At 31.6% G+C, this 12808-nt stretch overlaps 1 protein-coding gene across 1 annotated transcript; it reads left to right on the top strand.

Moving 5' to 3' along the window:
- The first annotated feature begins 1605 nt into the window (after nucleotides 1–1605).
- Nucleotides 1606–9076, top strand: LOC139493016 (steroid 17-alpha-hydroxylase/17,20 lyase-like). Its single transcript, XM_071281159.1, has 5 exons — nucleotides 1606–1726; nucleotides 4514–4642; nucleotides 5455–5559; nucleotides 8230–8234; nucleotides 8720–9076. Exons 1-5 carry the CDS (start codon nucleotides 1606–1608, stop codon nucleotides 9074–9076), a joined length of 717 nt encoding a protein of 238 aa, XP_071137260.1.
- Nucleotides 9077–12808: the final 3732 nt, after the last annotated feature.

Here is a 12808-nt window from a genome sequence, read left to right as displayed (position 1 = left end):
CAGCATTCTGAATACTTTTATGCATCTCGAACAGCGTTTGCCTTTATTTACCATAAAATAGACACGGAAACCGATCTGTTCGTTAATAAATCACGCTGTCAAACCCACCTACTCTCCAAGTGGCCAATTGTTTTTGTCTTTTTATACTCGTATATTACCAATGTTATTTCAACTGATCGGTCGGAGTTTATGTTTTAATTTGCATAAGGACAGTCTATTTGAAGATGTGTGTGATAAGGAGGATTGCCGTTATAACTATTATTGAATTATAATCACTAATCAGTGTCACAAAACGCATATACAAAAGAACTGAGTGTATGATATGGGACGAATAACTGGACACTTCATTGCGGAGCTTATCCCAAAACTCCTGTCTACAGATGGACTGGTTTTAAATGAACGAACTTCTTAAACTCCGCCAAGTCAAGTGAAATAATTCTAGTAATACGTCTAATTATCAATAATAAATGGAACTATTGACGTATAAGGTCATGGTAAAAAATAACCGTGCACAAAAATAAAAGATATATGAAACGCTTGAATCATTGATATACATGGAAGTCTCAGTTGTTCCTTTGCAAACATGTTATAAGCCTAAGACTATACAATACAAAGGATGAGGATGAATTAACAGACAATCTAAACCCAACATACATTATAACATATTTAGCATAAACAATATAAAACAAATACATTTAGAATGACGGGGTAGAACACTTATTTATAGTGCAACCTGATATAACATTTTAACATACATTAATACAAAGTCAATCAGCCAGCCTTCAAAGGCTTACGAAGCACTGTCAATTAATATCTTTATACTGATATATAAGTTTGATTAACTCATTGACATTTTGTCAAAACCTGATTGGGCTGTCCGAATTAACCTGCGGGAGAAAAGTTATTCTGATGTCATTCTAAATCACATTGGTCCAAGTAATAAACAAAACAAGCTTTCGTTCAGTTATCTGTGGTAGTACAGTCTCCTTTTTAACGAAATTATTTACAGATAATAATAAAATGCTGAATAGTCGACCTACTCTATAATTTTGATAATTTGTACCAGTGATCCTAAACAGAAAATAAAAGTGCCAATACCTTTTTTCTTGCTTAACCATGTGGTTGTGATTTGATTGTTTACAAGGCGTTGGATAAGTCAACGACCCGGTTTAACAAATCAACATTATGTAAACAAACAATTATATTGGCGTGAACATTAGTATTCTAAATTAAATACCTGTATAAGGCAGTACATGTATATTCGACATGCTTTATATTAAGTAAGATAATTACAAAACAAAACTACATTTGCAAATATGTTGTGTCCGACTCGCTTCAAAACACATGAAAACATTGCAAGCATTACTGCTGATAATTGAAAAGGTAAGTTAAATGATTATCATTAAAATAAAATCAGAAACCTTTTTTGTAGGCAATATATGATTGGAAATCATTTCGAAGCAGTTCTTCATGAGTCAATGAACAAATGTTTGCCCTTAATGCTAAAAGAAACCGGAGTATTTAATCCAGAAAACTACATAGATTTAATGGTGTTCAATATTCTTAATGCTGTGTGTTTTGGGAAAAGGTAAGCAATGAATGGATATGAGTGGAATATTGTTACACCTCAGCTCCACACATAGTGGTCTCGTGGATGTTTACCTGGCACGACAGAATGAGACTGTGGTTTTAATTCACCGTCAGGTCAATACGATAATTGGAAAAGGTAAATGCATGGACGTTTAATCTCGCATTAAAAACATTTCTGTCAGTAATTGAAATAAACATTACAACGCACACTCGACTTACGGTTACAGTTATCTAAAAGCAACTTGAAAAACAATTAAAATATCAAAATACATTATTTTGAATTAAAAAAAAACGAAAAAAACTGTTAAACATTGTTTTGATCTTTCGAATCCGAACAATAAGCCATCAAGTAGATACAATGTAAAAAAACAATTGTAGGCTTCATGCGTGCTTAAAGTTAAAACAAGATTTAAAAAAGGAAAATTTCAGGTGTGACATTGACAACTTTTTGGAATTTTGGATCCTGAATGCTCTTCAACTTTGTACTTGTTTGGCTTTATAAATATTTTGATATGAGCGTCACTGATGAGTCTTATGTAGACAAAACGCGCGTCTGGCGTACTAAATTATAATCCAGGTACCTTTGATAACTATTGAATATATATAATAGAGAAATAACATACAAGTACAAATAAAAGAAAGAAAACCCTGATATATATAAAAAAGAAGATGTAGTACGATTGCTTATAAGACAACTCTCAACACGAGACCAAATTAATAACCATTGTTATAATAGTTAGCAAAGGTACCAGAATTATATATTCAGTACGCCAGACGCGCGTTTCGTCTACATAAGACTCATCAGTGACGCTCATATCAAATTATATATAAAGCCAAACAAGTACAAATTTGAAGCGCATTGAGGATCCAATCTATATATATAAGACTAGTAAATTGTTGCTATTACCCCCACAAATTATTTGAGTTTGAATTAAATTGTGATTCTAATAAAAAGAACATTGTAATGGTTATGTGCTGTCATCTGTTACGAAAGCTCCGTTTAGGTTGCAGTCTTGTAATTGACTGCTCCATAGGCTTACATGCAAAACAGCTGATCTTTGAAAATAAAAAAATAAAAAATGCTACATAGAATTTTTTTTTCATGTTCATATCATGAATGTACTTATGTGAAATTGTGATTTAATCCAAAAAAAAGAGGGTCTTGCCACGAAGAATAAAAAGTTACGTAATCCTGAAGTCAAAACATTTTTTTTCTACTTTCTGTTTGCTATTTTTACTAGGCCGCACCACTTCCAGTAAACATGATATCCTTCCACTTTCCTGAATTGATATCCTCCAAAAGATGCAAGATTTTTTTAAAGTCTATATATATGTTTCAATTCAGCATAAACCTATAATCAAACAGAAAAAATTGAGTTCAGAAAAAAATTCAGAAAAAAATGCACTATTTTGTTTCCCTCCATGTTTTGACATGCACCGGAAACTGGAGTTGTAATACAAGACTGGTACCTTTATCAACAAAGATAGACTTTTATTGCATTTGTATTAGAACGTTTTACTGATAAAAAAAATAAAATACACGCCCCTATTGGTTTACTCCGCTTTGTATTCATATACGAGATCTGTTGTTGTTTAACTGCTGTTTTATTTCTCAGCCTATTTCAGTCGGGCGGTCTTCATTTAGTTGAGATAGAGGCGTGGATACCAAAGGGACATTTGAACTCATAAGTCGAAAATAAACTGCAAATGCCATTTCTAAAACGGAAAAAGATGAACAGACAAAAAAACAAACAACAGTAAACAAAAGACAAAAAATAAAATAAAAAAAATAATGAGAAACACGAACCCTTCTAATTCAGTTCCCTACTAGGTGAAATCTATTTCACAGATTTAAAATATTCTGATATTTTTTTTGGAAGGGGGTGGGGGCAAAAAACAGATCCATTTTAACTTGAAATGTTTATGATTTAAACTTTTTGTAAGCCTTTCTAATGTCTTATCTAGTTTACCCTAGAAGAAATGTTGCTGACTGAAGTCACTGTGCTAGGCTAATTCAAAGGCGTAGTTTATAAAACAAAATGACCTAGACAAGTGTAATGTATCCGGTAAGAATGTAGAACATATTTGTTTTTCTTTTAGTGTTTACTTAGATGATCCTGAATTTGTGACATTGATGAAAATTGACCATGAATTGACATAAATGACAGGAAAGGGTTTCGTTGAAGATATGTTCCCAATTATGTATAAAATATGGACAACAAAAAAGTACAGAACAGTTACCAAATTGGCGGATGAACTTGTTTTTATAGTCACATAGAAATTCAACGAACACGATAATACGTTTAACTCTGGTATGTCAGCAGTTTTATATCTTAAACACCATTTTTTATGCATGATGTTTTGTATTGCTTCTCATTGAATTGTCCCCCAGCTATTTTTTTATTGGACTGGATGCAATGGAAGTTTGTATTACTATTACATAAAGAAAGGTTTAAACTGTGTAATTTTTAAATACATCTTAAGGAATAATTTTTATCTCAATTGATCTGTTTAAACTCCCAAATTTTAACCATCATAGATTGTTACAAAAAGTTAAATCACAAAAATTCTGAACTTCGCGGAAATGATCAAAAAGGAAATCCCTTATCAAATGGCTAAATCAAAAGCTCAAACGCTACAAACGAATGGATAGCAACTTGCATACTCCTGACTTGGTACATACATTTTCTGATGTAGAAAATGATGGATTGAACCTGGTTTTATAGCTAGCTATACCACTCACTTGTATGACAGTCGCGTCATATTCCATTATATTGACAATGATTCGTGAACAAATCAAACAGACACACTAGTTTAAAATGTCAAAAATAGGGATACAGCTGTCAACATTGTGTTATCATCTTAATCACGATAAAAACAACATAATTGTTCAAACTAGAAATAAACTCATTAATGATTTCAGACAAAATAAGAGATTTTACTGATTCGTTGATACTGGCAAGAAAAGAAGCGGAACGGGAAGAGAACGAGGAAGTGTTATCTCAGTTAACAAACACACATCTAAGACAAACGCTAATGGATATATTTAACGGTGAGTTCACAAATCTATGGCAGATTAACAATTTTTTAAGTATTGGATCAACATGTACCGCAAAAGAACAAATAAAGTATATATGATTATCTATAATATAAAACTCTTGCACTTTCATGACTCACTTAGACCACACAAAAAGCAAAAAAACAAATAATGCTCTTATTGTTGTTGATCACCTAAAAGTCACACCCGGGATCAAAAACTCACAACTAATTGCAAGGTTAACAGAATGAATAACAAAACATGTGTAACAGACATATTAATCTATTAAATACATTGAAAAACTCTTTGAATGTGTGTACCGCATTGTTTCCTTTAATATTAATAAAATTACACAAATACCGAACTCCTAAGAAATAACGAATAGAAAACAACTGCCATGTTCCTCACGTGGTACAGACATTTCATTATGTAGAAAATGGTGGAGAGAACTCTTTATTTATCTGTACTAGTTGACCAAAATTTACACAATTATATGTTTTGCCCCTTGAAAATTCAAGACCAGTAAATATTGTTTATCACACAAATACATTTTTAAATTTCATGTTTAAATGAATAGATGGATCTAGTATGTGTACTTGGCTTCAAATATCAATTTCACAGCTATCCAAATAATATACTCGTGTATCATTTAACAATAAGTTTCAACCAATAACAACCAATTGATTACAGGGTTCTGGGTTTGAATAGGGAAACAGAAAAAATGGTGGGGTTATACATTTTGTAAAAACTCAAATCTGATCTAAGACAGTCCTACAATAAAACAACATTAAGCTAACTAATTAAACCATTTACAATGTAAATTATAGCTGGTATTGACACATCAAGAATAACGTTGTTCTTTGCTGTACGTTACATGGCTGGGTTACTAGATATCCAAAATAAAGTTCAGGAAGAAATAGACAGAGTTGTTGGTGAGTTTTTTACCGTTTCATTCTATCGTTTGAACAGTTTTTTATGTTTTTGTTTCGTTCACGCATCGTTCATGTCGTTGTCAATATAATGTAATTGAATGCGACTACCTTACAAAGAGACGTTTAGCTAGCTATAAAACAAGGTTTACATTTGTCAAGAATCGGATGGTCAGTAGTTGTCATTTGTTAATATGATTCATAAGTGTTTCTCGTTTCTCCTTTTTGATATAGATTAGACCGTCGGTTTTTTCCATTTAAAGAGCTGAAGGACGCCTCCGGGTGCGGGAATTTCTCGCTACATTGAAGACCTGTTGGTGACCCTCTGCTGTTGTTGTTTTTTATTTGGTCGGGTTGTTGTCTCTTTGACACATTCCCCATTTCCATTCTCAATTTTATTCTTCTAGTCAATTTTTTTGCCCTTTATTTCTTGCTGTCGGTGTGAGCCAAGGCTTCGTGTTGAAGGCCGCACTTTGACATATAACGGCTTACTTTTACAAATTGTGACTTAAATGGAGAGTTGTCTCATTGGCACTTATACCAAATCTTCGTATATCTAATTAATCCACCATTTTGTACATAAGAGAATGCCTGTACCGATTCAGGATTATGACAGTTGTTTTCCATTCATTTAATGGGTTTGAGGTTTTTTATTTTGCAATTTAATTAGGGACTTTCCGTTTTGAAATTTCCTCTGAGTTTAGTATTATTGTATTTTTACTTATTAGGGGGGTCTATGTTTCATTTAAGATGCCTTAATATAGTTTGTTGGTCTAAAATATATCGGATTTCAAATGGTGGGCTTTGAGCGTTCCTGATGAGGTAAATCCAGAAAAGCGCTTCGGACGCAATAAATTAATAAACGTGTTGTTTTCTATTTTTTACATCACACATTGATTTATCCAGTCTCTCTTTATTTTCTTTTCCTCCGTAGATGTAAGCTTTTAAAGATTGTGAACCTTTATTTTATCATCTTATTATTCCACTTCACACCAAAAATACATGGTCAATTAATTTTAAATAAAAGCCCATAACTAATGATAAACACGTTTCATTTTGTCATTAATGTATTTGTGTGCAGAAAAACAATGCAGGGCTAATTTTATTGCTTGTAACAGAAATTGACTTATTATTTATAAAATACGTTGACAATTGATGTTTCGAAAGTGTCTCAAAATGTTATGGATACAAAACTATTTTGTTAAAAATAGTAATACTACATTTAAAGTTAGTAAGATAAAAAAAACCATCATATTCAATGTTGTAAAATAATAAAATATTTTACTTTAAGAAGTGAGCACTACAATCATAACCGTGACCATTAACTCTTAGTTAATAAAATTATAAAAAGGAAACATTTGTCTAAGTCATTTATATTTTAGAACGAACCTATAACTCTTATGATATAATTAACAAGGGGATATTATAAAACCGATGTTTTGACGAACGGACGGACGGGCGTTTATACGGTCAAGTATTACACTTAATATTTATCATATCTGTATTTGAGAACTACCAATTGGCGGCTGACAATTTTTATTTTTTGGAGTAAAACGTGTAACTCCGACACATTTTTTATTTGCTGTCCACCGTCAGGAACTTGTATGTCAGTGGTTGTTGTTAGTTTACGTCTGTCATATTTGTTTTCCGTTAATTGTTTTTTTATAGATTAGCACCTCAGTTTTCTATGTCAATGTTTGATTAGGAAAAGATAGACTACCGACGGTTAAAGACAAAAAAATATCAGCTTTACAGAACCACTTTGCATGAAGCAATGAGACTTGTTACAGTTGTTCCCGTAGGTCTTCCGCATAGTACAATGTGTGACACAAAAGTTGGTGAGTATTAAAATCAATCAGACTTTTATGTGGTGGTCTTACCTATCTAATTTGGAAAATTAATATATGTTAATGATGCAGTTGCAGTTGCGGTGGATATTTGTGGATTTAATATTATTCGTTTAATACAATTTTCGTGGATTTCGTGGTTACAAATGAACCACAAATGCAATTGTTCAACGAAAAACTAGTTTTATATTGACTTGTTTGCAGACCATAGTTAAACCACGAAATCAAATATCTACGATAATGCAAAGTTTATTCTATCCATGAAAATTGGTACCCACTAAAATAAATGAATCCACATTAGTCATTACATCTTGTAGAACATGTAGTAGGCTGCATTTTTTGGACATTGTGAGAGCAGACGTCTTTGCTGATTTAGAATAAACTATATATGTTTTATATTTATTTTTTTGACTTAATTTAAACCAATTTTCTCTGTAGCATCATTTCAATACTTACAAGATTAAATTTAGATATTAGAAAATTTTAGGTTCACATCTATTTCATCCGTTAGTTTATTTGATAAAAAAAATACATTTAACTCTCTCTGTTTTTAGACATGACCAAAAACCAATCACCAATAACCACAATCAGAGGTACACCATAAATAGTTATCAAATCGATACGCCAGACGCGCATTTGGTCTTTATAAGACTCATCAATGACACTCACATCAAAAATAGATCATAAGAAACCAATTTCATTTAATATGTAAAATCTAGTTGAGGTTTTCTAAAAGTCATTTCCCCACAAAGTGACACAAATAGTAAACCTTTAAAATAACAGACTTTTCATTGATTAATGAAACGGATTATGTAATTCTTTAAAGGTGAAGTAAACCAAATTATTTTGTTATTATTTACAGAATATATTTATAATTATGAAATAAGTAATCAACATTTCTATCTCCTTGTTTAGAAAATGTCAGAAGACGATTTAATTGGAATATTTCCTCAACAAAAGCAGCTGCCATATTTCTCAAACTTGTGACATCATTACTTGCGTTTTGATTCTGCAACCGTTTAACACATATTTGATATCCAACAGTTGTATAAGAAAAATGATTTGGGTCGTTTTAACGGTTAATTACAAAAAAAGTCAAGTTATAATTGAATCATAGTCAGAGGATATTGAGTAAGTATCAGCGTTATTATACATGTTAGTTAGTAGAGTTTTTATTTTGAAAGAATGTTTGAAATTTTCAGCTTAAATCGATGGCTAAAGATTGAGATTTGTTTTTAAAAATTTATTCGAAACAAAATTTCATATCCAGCTGAAAATAACTGCACATATTATTTGTAGTGTTTTATATTTTTTAGGAGGTTATGTATGATGTTCCACAGGATACAGTTGTTATGATTAATCACTGGGCGCTTCACCACGATCCTAAGTATTGGAAAGACGTTGAGAAATTTGATCCGACACGCTACCTCGACGAAAATGGAAAGCTTGGTATGAAACCAGAAAGCTGGTTACCATTTTCTGCAGGGAGACGTGTGTGTCTAGGAGAAGTAGTGGCTAAACCAGAACTTCATTTGATTTTTGCAACGATAATGCAAAGGTTCAAGATTACATTACCCGAAGGAACCAATTCCGAACTGAAATTAGGCGGATCTAGTAGTAATACACAACCTGCTCCGTTCCAAATCATTGTTGAAGACAGAATAAATACATGAAGATGAATCAATTTTAACTGATGATCAGAAGCTATAATGAAATAAACAATAAAAATATAATCATTTTGTTAAATGAATAAAAAAAAATAGATTTTTGTTATTAGAAGTGTTTGAAATATATCTCTATTCTACAGCTGACAAATGAAATTCCACAAAAATGAATGACTATTGAATGAGAGTTCCGATTTATTAGCTCGCATCTAATAGTTTTTATTTCTTGTGATAGTTTCATATATCAGCTGTAGAAAAGTTATATTGGTCACAAATGAAACAGTTCAAAACTTTTCTAATGAAATGAAGGACTAACTATGAATTTAGAAAAACAGAACTTTATAAAGAACATCTAAATACTTTTAAATCTCGATCTTTCTCTGAAATTCGTTCTATCTCTCAAAACATTTGACTGTAAAATCTTGTATACAGTTCCACCATCACCCATTATATTCATCGTATTTAGCCGTATGGTTACTTAAGTGTTAACATCATACATTGGTATCTGGCGGATAGTTCAAAATCTCCATCCATATATAAAATTGACCTCACGTGAATTTGTATTTTCATGGCATTCACTTATGATTCATAAAGATGTAGCAGAGTGATTATTCATGCTTCATAAATTATGTAATTTGCACTTTTGAAATCATTGATTTATATTAAAAATCTACTTAATATCAAATTCTTATTGAGCCTTATAGTTGAATTATTTCACTCTTGCAAAGTATTTTTACTAAAAAGTAAAATCACAAAAATACTGAACTTAGAGGAAGATCAATTGGGAAAGTCCATAATCACATGGCAAAATCAAATAACAAAACGCATCAAAAACGAATGGACAAGGATTCCTTTATCATATCCTTTATGACTTGATTTAGTATATAATTTACGTATTGAGTAATGTTACTCATACATATTCATGGGGGTTGAAACTGAACTCTTGTTTTGATTAGTTCTTAGTTATTCGCTGTTAAGTTGAATTTTCCTGTGTGCACCTTAGGTAGAATTTGCCTGGACACTGGTCAGTGAAAGACGTCCATTATTGACTCAGAATATATTATTCAGAAACCCATATTTACAGATTGTATATTTACTAGACTCAGCTATACAGTTTTCTAGACATGACTATACTCTGATGTAGATTATTTACTTTGTGCCAAGTTCCTTATTTACTGGAGAACTCACTCCACAAGTGAGTGTTCATTCTCTGGTAATAAAGTATCCGAACCTTAGAAAGTCTTTTCGTTATTTCATTTATACCGGAAGAGACCCCTTTCACAAACATGCCGAGAAAAACCCTAGTACATTTCTCATCAAAGGGTCACAAAAGCTGTCACTGTCTAATTTTTTTCATTGGAGCGTCACTGATCAGTCTTTTGTAGTCGAAACACGAGTCTGGCGCAAATACAAAATTCTAATCTTTGTATCTATGATGAGTTTATTTAAGTAATGACCTAATGAATGGCTTTAATCCTGTAATTGAGTTTTTAAATGGCATGCAAAAAAAAAGGAGCGTCAATTTTGATGTGCAGACATTTTACGAAGAACATTAGTTTCGAAAAATCGTGTTTATTTGAAAATGTGCTGCGTAGAATTTTCATTCACACATTGATATTTAGATTGATTGATTGTGGATCGCCTAAAATTATATGCTGATCTAAGAAAAACATGATTGTAGATCTTGCCAATTGCAAATGATGAAATATGTCGTATATTTTCTTAACTTAAACGTATATGTTATTGTAAATAAACTCATCATAGATACCAGGACTAAATTTAGTATATACGCCAGACGCGCGTTTCGTCTACAAAAAGACTCATCAGTGACGCTTCGAATCCAAGTTGAAGAGCATTGAGGACAAACATTCCTAAAAGTTTTAAGGGATTCCCATAGCAAAAATAAAAAAGATAATAGAAATAAATTGACGGGAGTTTATTATTTTAAGATTAATTGATTGTTTGTTGGTGTTTAAAACCATTCTCTGCATTATTGGCTATAGGTTGGATTTATTGATAGAGGAAGCAGGAGAAAACCCTCCACCTTTGTCAGAAAAAACTGAAAATTCTAGTCAACTAAGGTGGTACCAAACACCTTGACTTAAATTTATTTGACTCGTTTAATTTCATAAAATTTTGTCAAAAACATTTACTTTGACCTTTTGACGAAAATAAAAAGATTTCCAAAAATTTGAAGCAACAAATTTTTCAGAAAAATGACACTGGTTATATAGCAGTTTGACAAACACTAACTTTGATCATTGAGAAGCTTAATATTTCCTTAACAACACAACGTAATTAAAACGTTTAGCTGATTTCACAGATTTATCTCCATATAGGTTGCACTTTGTAAATACAGCTGTTTCTCAAAACACGCCTCTTTTGGGGAGTAATTGAATATTCATAGAAAATTCATTTTGTTTACATACTGGTTCCCAGTTATGCTCTCTGTGTTCCATATCGCAGAGACAGAACTTGGGAATGTTACCAGTAAATAAACACGTGCATATTGTTTACATTGAAATCTGTGGTAACCTTTCATTCGAGGTAGGGGTAGTTAAGAAAATTAGTGTAAGTTTAAACTCTGAGATGTTCAGGGCATATAAACGTTGAAAATATGCCGCACAGCCCTATATTTTGACCTTTGAAAAAAATTGTGGTGCATATGAACTTTCAATTCTAGGATAAGATTTTTTTCAAAACTTCATAGTAAAAGTGGTACAGTTTTAGCCGTAAAAGGAGTTCCTATGGGAAATTGCATTGTCAATATTTACAGAAATGCAACCTGTAAGGTTAGGTACAACCTTAAGATTGGGATCGAACGACCCTGGCACGTGTGGGTTCGAACTCACAACCTCCGTGTCAACATCAGGTTAGTAATGATGTAGGTGAACTACCAATTCCTTTTATTAGATACTAATAATATGCAAAAACGTATAACAAAAATTTACCAGACAGCACCTGATGTCACAATAGAAATTCAACAAAAGTTCAAATATGATTATTCTAGTACATATTCACTTGTGATATTTAGAACTACATGTTATAGTTGTTCTGCAAAATTATTTGTTACTTTGATAACAGGATTGTCTGATATGAAATATTGTTCTAATTGTATACATGGTTATGATGGTATTTGTTCTTTTGTTAGATTTAAATCATAAACAAAGTGCAACATTAATATTGTTTTGAATTATTCTACTAAATAAGAGTTTAGATTGGTGATCCATTCTTTGAAGATATAAAATCTTGCTCATAATAAAACAAAAGACCACTCGACAATCGAACTCCTTTAAGGGGGCTCGCGGGTCTAAATCAATTTATTATTTCAATATAGAATTTCGCTATTTTATTTATTTAAATAAACTTTATCCTATACTTAAGGTAGATAGGGTGTCTTCCTCCATCTTGGATTTTGAAATACTAGAAAACAAGGTCTAGATCTTTGATAAAATGTGCAAATTTTTATAGTAGTAGGTAATTCATGTGAAAGAATTGTCATTAAAATATAGAAAATGCCATGTTTGATCATATTTATGATTGTATTTTACAAAAAAAAGAATTCTTCTGTTTGATTTATTATTTTTCCAATTTTGTCAAATAAGGGGAGGCAACTATAATGCAAGGGCAGATATTCAGATACTGTTACTTTTTCTATAGAATGTGTTAGGAATTTACCCATTTTTACATGTAGCAAGAAAACGAGTCCGGTGACCCCATTTTTTCTTTTTCTTATCTGAA

Source organism: Mytilus edulis, chromosome 10 (genome assembly GCF_963676685.1).
Source record: "Mytilus edulis chromosome 10, xbMytEdul2.2, whole genome shotgun sequence".
NCBI lineage: Eukaryota > Metazoa > Mollusca > Bivalvia > Mytilida > Mytilidae > Mytilus > Mytilus edulis.
Note: the sequence above shows the minus strand (reverse complement) of the source record. Positions and strands in the feature narration are given on the sequence as shown.

Coding starts and splice junctions, on each gene's coding strand:
- LOC139493016 (XM_071281159.1), top strand. CDS start 1,606: ATGAGTGGAATATTGTTACACCTCAGCTCCACACATAGTGGTCTCGTG. Junction 1,727..4,513: donor CAATACGATAATTGGAAAAG/GTAAATGCATGG, acceptor TAATGATTTCAG/ACAAAATAAGAGATTTTACT. Junction 4,643..5,454: donor GCTAATGGATATATTTAACG/GTGAGTTCACAA, acceptor TGTAAATTATAG/CTGGTATTGACACATCAAGA.